General features: G+C 41.5%; 1 protein-coding gene across 1 annotated transcript in view; it reads left to right on the plus strand.

Moving 5' to 3' along the window:
* ARHGAP26 (Rho GTPase activating protein 26) overlaps positions 1–7,159 on the plus strand; it is a 416,968-nt gene that overhangs the window by 126,811 nt on the left and 282,998 nt on the right. Inside the window, exons 8-10 of the mRNA XM_006777037.2 lie at positions 252–381; positions 3,865–3,965; positions 6,964–7,058. Of these exons, the coding sequence (XP_006777100.1) occupies positions 252–381; positions 3,865–3,965; positions 6,964–7,058 (326 nt within the window). The remainder of the gene's footprint in view (positions 1–251; positions 382–3,864; positions 3,966–6,963; positions 7,059–7,159) is intronic.

Genomic DNA, 7,159 nt, shown 5'->3' on the forward strand with positions numbered 1-7,159 from the left:
GGGGGGGTGGGGGGAGGGGGGGTCCCGGGTTCGATTCCGGTCGGGGGCATGTGCCCACTGCGGGCGCGCAGGAGGCAGCTGATGGATCTCTCTCATCGATGTTTCTGGCTCTCTATCCCTCTCCCTTCTTCTCTGTGAAAAATCAATAAAATGTATACTTAAAAAGAATTCTATTGGTTGAGGTTCTGAATTGTCAGAGGTGGGAAGAGGGTTTTATTTCTTTGATTTGAATATAATTCCTTTCATCCTAGACAAGAAATCGCTTTGAAGGCACCAGGTCAGAAGTGGAGTCACTGATGAAAAAAATGAAGGAGAATCCCCTTGAGCACAAGACCATCAGCCCCTATACCATGGAAGGGTACCTCTATGTTCAGGAGAAACGTGAGTGTCCGTGGTGACCAACAGCTTGGGGTGTGCGCATGCTTTTGCGCACAAGGTGAAGGGTGTGTCCAGTGGTGCCTGGCCGAAAGTTTTATAAGCACAGGTTTGGGGGAATGAGAGTATTTTCATAGCTCAGTTTCCTAGGGGGAGGGTGGTGTCCACAAGTCTTGTCTACAGCCAAGGGACGTGTTCTGTTTTCTTTGTAACTGGAATGCATTGAGGTTCCGTGGTGCTTCCTTTCTCCCTCATGTCTCTCGACTCTTGAGGTGCCTGTCCCCTTAGTTTAGCTTTAACACCATCCCTTTGCCATGGAAGACTTGGGAAAATCTTGCCTGCTAGACCTAATTTTCCATTAGCAATCATATCCTTTGGTGGGACTTCCTATTTAGTGATTTTGTTTTCATTTGAGACTTGTTTGAGCAAGGCCCAAACAACCATGGTGCTTTCCCTCTTCTCCTCAAGTCATCCCAACACTTACATTTTATGAAAAGTAGAAACAAGAGCTCATTCCCAGAGCCAGGAAGAAGACTCATCATTGCTTTCCTGGTGCGATGTCAGGAGAGACATGCTGGTGACAGGGAGTTTTCAGTGATGATTCAGATTCATGCCTTAGGCCTGGGGGAAGGCTTTATGACCGATGAGGCTGTGCACTCCCAGGTTTGATTCATGTAAGCAATGCTAGGGGGACAAGATAGCAAATTGTTTTCCTTAATGAATAGCTTTTCTCCTAGTCTCCTATTCCTGCTTTCTTGGCTGCACATATTACTTCTCCCAGATTTTTCCTGATTTTGTGCTTTTATGTCCTTCTGTTGATTTTGGGTTAGACAAATGTCTTCATCCTGGAAGCTTCCCGATGGAGCAGAAGTAGAACACTTGGTTTCAGTGATTATTCTGTTCAGTGATTACTAAACATTTGCATGGGCTTAAAATTGTTCCCTGTTGACAATGGGGGCAGTAGTGGCGTTGGAGCATTGGTGGTGATGAGAACTTCATGTCCCTTATTCTTACAGGGACCAGCTTGTTGAGGTTTGTAGGAACAAGCTACGTTAGTTCTGTGTTTCATATATACCTGATGTAAGGGGATGCCTTGTTTGCCCGGTGGGAAGATCTATCCCCCAAATTTAAGGTGAATTTGAAAATATAAATTCTTAGGACTGCAAAAATATAGTCCAATGTCTACTTATAATACTTAATTTATTAATATTATTCACTTACATAGGTAAAATCAGTATTGCTTTTTTGCACTCTCACATTATATTGTACAATTTTATTCAAACACTTCACGTGCTCTTTCAGCATTAATGTCTTGATTATCATTGGATCCACGTTTTGTTTCTCTAACACAGTAGCCTGGAGCATATCATTGGGGTACATCTTTATTTTTTCTTGGAAAGTTTTTGTAACATTATTTGGAGTAATGCAAAACTTAAAGAAGGTTTCAAGAATACTGTAAAGAACAACAGTATGACCTTTAGCCTGGTGCACGAATTTTTATCCTTTTCCCACAGTTATATCATTCTGTCTCTGTATGGGTGTGTGTGTGTGTGTGTGTGTGCACATCACAGTCACAGATACACACACAATTTTAATTTTTTCTGAACCATTTGAGAACAGGTTGCATATACCATGCTCTTTTACTTCAGTGTATATTTTCTAAAAATAAGGATATTCTTTTATGTAACCATAGTTATCATATGCAGGAAATTTAACATTGATAAGATAGTTAATATAAATGACACTGTCTATTCCAATTTTGTCAGTTGTCCCCATATAAATACCCTTACATAGCATTTTGTTTTTCTCCAGGGCAGGAGCTCATACTGTGGTTAGTTGTTATGACTTTAGTTTCCTTTATCTGGAACACTTCCTCAGCTTTTCTTTGTCTTTTATGACATGACATTTTTGAAGAATATATAGAATTCTTCACTGTGGGTTCAGCTAATGTTTCCTCAAGATTAGATTCAGATTATGTGTCCTTGGTTATATCCTACCCAGGTAACACTGTGTTCTGCTCTGTGGCCATCTGCCCCTCAGTGGTGATGTAAAGTTTGATCACCCAATGTACTGTCTGGTTTCTTCCCTGTACAGTCACTATTTTTCCCTTGTAACTAATTAGTAGTCTGTGGGGAAATAGCTTAAGATCACGTCAATATCCCCACCCCCCTCCCTCATAGTCTCAGCTTCCATTGAAAATCCTCCCTGAACTGATCTTTACTATGATGGTTTCAAAATGGTGATTTCTCAGCTCTCCCACTCCTCCACATTTATCAGTTGCCATTTAGTATATTGTAAGGAAGTGACCTCACTTTGCCTCTCTCTCCCTCCTTCCCTTCGTCTTTCCCTCCCCCATCCTCCCTCCTTTTCTCCTTTACTATCTCAAAAAAAAACTTTCTGTTGTCAGTATGGACTCATGGATTCCCATTTTATTCATAGGCTAAATTCATTACTGTCCTTATTTGTTTTGATGCTCAAATTGTCCAAGATACAAGCACTTTTGGAATCTTTGTGTTGTGCTATCACTGAATTTTTTTCTTGAATCCAAAAAGATACATTAGAATGGTTAGTATTTTCATTTGACTCTGATGTTCTAATGTAGACACTTACTGTATTGCTTTTTAAGTTTACTAAGTAATCTCCAATACTTATAATGGTCAGTCACACCCTGAAAAATAATGATTAAATGTCTGCAGAATCTCTATTCATGTTATAATTATTTTTTCACAACTTGTGTTATGTGATTCTGTAAGCATTTAAACTATTATTGACTGAGGCCCTTGTAGGCTAATAAAGTAATAAGCACTGGGTAAAATCAGAGACTTAGTCAGACTTTGACTGGGGGGGCGCGGGGGCATCTCCATCTTTCCTGAGGGATAATTTTGAGGGAGAGACCTTAGGTTACATTTGGGCACTTACAGTTACTTCCATTCTGTATCTTGGGTGTCTCTGCATTTTCTTTGTCTGCTTTTCAGTCTTCTCGAGTTCTGCTAACGTGAAAATTAGGGGCTTGGAAGTAGGTCAGAGTCTCCTGTCTGTCTGCACATAGTCGCAGGGCAACTGTGTGGGAAGCATGAAGTCATTGCAGCAGATGGGAGCGGTGACAAGCACTTTGAGGAGCCTTTCTGTGTTCTTTCCTCAGTCATCTTACTCCTGTCAGGGGAGAGACAGAAAACTTCAAATGGAGATTGATGATGGGAAAGTGAATTAATTTCCCCAGGGAACCTCTACTTCCCTTACATTTTAAGACCATTGGATGTAGCATTTAGTGGGAAACAGTCTTCCTTGGTCTCTGGGGAAAGCCCTGGGTAGGCTCCGTTTCCAGTCTATGGGATCAGATTTCTGCCTGTTCCAGTCTAGCTGGTGTGGGGAATATAGTGCCCCTAGAAACAAGTTAAGGGTAGGTGAGCATTGTGGGTTATGGGTTGTGTGTCTTCCTGGCACACAGTGGACATATATAGTTGTTTTATGGGAAATATTACTTTGCAGGTCACTTTGGAACTTCTTGGGTGAAGCACTACTGTACATATCAGCGGGATTCCAAACAGATCACCATGGTACCATTTGACCAAAAGTCAGGAGGAAAGGGGGTGAGTTAATTTTTTAAAATTTCATGCTTGATTTGCTTGACTAACAAATAACAAAAATGCTTATATAAAGTAACATCTCCAATATTTCACTCTAATTTTCTTAGTTTTTATACAGTAGTTCCAGGAGGTATAGTACCCTAAAAAGTAACTTACACAAAATGATTCTTCACTCTAAGTTATATTAGAAATTACAACTAAGAAAGATTCTTGTATTTCACATATATGCAGGATTAAGTGTGTCAAATGTGTTTAGCTGCTAGAAATTCTTGGGTGACCTCACCCTGTGAAACTGATTTGCATCACTCTCACTTGATACTCACAGGGCTGCCATTTGGCAGCTTAGCTGTTCCAGTTATCTGTTGCTGTAACGGATCACCTCCAAACTGAGCAACTTTTAAAACAATACCATCTTCTTAGCGTTTCTCACAGTTTCTGTGGATCAGGAATTTGGTGAGCACTTGGTTGGGTGGTTTGGGCTCAGGGTTTTTCTTGGGGCTCCAATCAGATGGTGATTGTAGCTGGAACAATGAGCATCTGAAGCAGCTCAAGGCCAGTGAGAAGAGCTTTCTTTCTTTTTCCTGACCTCCTCTCTTCCCTCTTTGTCTGGAGTCTCAGGGCCTATCTGGTCTCTGTGCGGGCTAGTTTGGGCTTCCTTACAGCATGGTGGCCACTGGGCAGCTAAATGTTTAAAGAGTGAGTATTCCAGCAATGAAAACTGAGCCTGCATTGCTTTTTAATGATCTATTCTTAGAAGTCATATTACCTTATTTTTGTCCTATATGGTTTTTTTTTGGAAACAGTCACAAAAGCCCGCCCAATCCACCTAATATCAGTGGGAGAGGATGCAGACACTGCCTCTCGGTGGGAGGAGGAGTGTGAAGAGTGGGTGGGCTGGAGTTCTTGTGGCCACATTTGGAACTCAGTCAGGCTGCATCAGGCTCCATGGGTCACTGCGTTGGGAGCTCCTTGCTGTGCTCCAGGGTTTCTTCTTTCCTGGGCGTACTCACTGCATGCATTTCCTTTTTACTAGTATGTGATCTGTCCTTTCTCTCTGGTGAGAGAGACTTCCCTGCATCCTGCAGTCTGAGAGGAGGCACCTCTCTGCAGGAGGTGTGCAGCAGCCCAAAGCTGACCCTATTCCTTCCCTCGTTTGACATATTTCATTATTTCCCCACAGCATTCAGCATACAGACCATAATCTGCATGATCTTGCCGCTGCATCCCTCAAGCCCTTCCTCATTCCACTTTCCCTCTTGCTCTGGAATTTTAGCCACACTAGCTTCCCTCACTTCCTTTAGGGACCCAAGGACTGACCACGGGTTTTTTCCACCTGCTCTTCTTCATCCCCAAGCCTGGTCTTATCTCGTTAATCTGTCAAGTCCAAGCCCAGGGAAACCTTTGCTGACCTTCTTGACCAGGTCAAATCTCCTGAATTTAGGCTTTTGTAATACAACTTAGTTTTTGTCACTTCTAACTTTTCATTTATTTGTTGAAGTGATTATCACCTGCATCCCCCACTTTTTTTAAACCATCGGTAGTTGAACACATTGTTTTTATATATTTTTCTTGTTATGATATGGTCATCCTTGGAACAGAATCTTCTGTTTTCTTATATTTGACAATATTTTATAGATCCCCTGTTCCCTCCCATTTACCAGGGACACCTATCTATAAGCTTTCGAAGTAGAAGCTGGTCCAGGTCCATTCAATCTGAAATATAGTCAGACATCAACATAAGTCAGAATCCCCTGTATTTGGGCGTTTACACTCATACATTTGCACAGTGTGGAAGGAGCAGTTCTTAATCTGAGAACTTAATCTTAGCTATTCAGTAAAACCCAATAGATGTAAGGCTGTGAATATACTAGTAAACTATCTCTTCCTAGGTCTTCTGTGTTTTGTGTACTATTCGGATATTAGAGCGTGGTTAGTTTTACCCTATGCAGTCACATTTCCTATTATTTCAACAGACTAGGCAAGTTTACTAACTTCCTCCCTAGTTTAGAAAAAGAAAGATTGGGACAGGCAGGAGAAACAGGATCCTTAACAAATTCTTACATGACAGAAAGAGAAGAAATTAGTGCTGTATGATAAAACCACAGCGTTCCATTTGTGCAATGGAGTACTACTCAGCAATAAAAAGAAATAAACTCTTGATTCGCACAACATGAATGAATTACAAAAGAATTATGCTGAGTGAAAGAAGTCAGACATAAAAGGGCATTCCATTTTTGTAAAGTTATAGAATACTAGAGGCCCTACACACAAAATTCATGCAAGGAGCTTGGCCCTCGCAGCCCCAGCTTAATCCGGGAGGATCGTCCTGAAGGTCGTCCAGATGGTTGTTCTGCTGTTCGGTCTAATTAGCATATTAGCTCTTTATTATATAGGATGCAAACTTATCTATAGGGTGTGACAGAAAGCACATTCAATGTTTTCTGGGTATAGGGAAGGATTACAAAGGGACACAGTCCCTTTCCTCAGGGATCTTACAGTCCAGTGAGGAGAGAGATGTCATTTGAGTCATTGCTCATATCCATGGAAAATTTCAGCTGTGATCAGTGCTCTGAGGGAGGGAGAGGCACATGTTGCTGTGTGAACATGTGTAAGGGTATTTGAGTTTCCTGAGAAGTGACAACTGAACCAAGATCCAAGAAGCTGAGTTGGGAGGAAACCTCAAGATCATTTTGTTTCGACTCATGTCAAACCTACAAATTAAGCCTATTTAAAATAATATCAACAAGAATTTAATGTAACAGGGGTTGGTGCTGGACCATCATGATCTTCCAGTACTAAAGACATTTGACTCCAAGTAGAACATGGTTGATAAATTTTAGCTGTCTGAGAAGGTTTATGAGCAACCATTTACCTCCTGTGGTCATGAACATTCAGGTTTGAGAAGAGGAAATGAACACTCCTGTCCATGGGGCATGTTTGTTCTGGAGGGAAGCAGAGCCCATAAACTGGCCTCATCTTGATATCTGTGTGTTCCTAACAGGGAGAAGACGAGTCAGTCACTCTCAAATCCTGCATCCGGCGGAAAACAGACTCTATTGAGAAGAGGTTTTGCTTTGACGTAGAAGCAGTAGACAGGTGAGTAGCTGTCACACTTTTCCCAGGAACGAATACTACCAAATTTGGATATCATATCTTTTCCATCAGTCAAAATTTCCTGTTTTCCTTCCCCTCTTTCC

Source organism: Myotis davidii, unplaced genomic scaffold (assembly GCF_000327345.1).
Source record: "Myotis davidii unplaced genomic scaffold, ASM32734v1 scaffold89, whole genome shotgun sequence".
In the NCBI taxonomy this organism is placed as follows: domain Eukaryota; kingdom Metazoa; phylum Chordata; class Mammalia; order Chiroptera; family Vespertilionidae; genus Myotis; species Myotis davidii.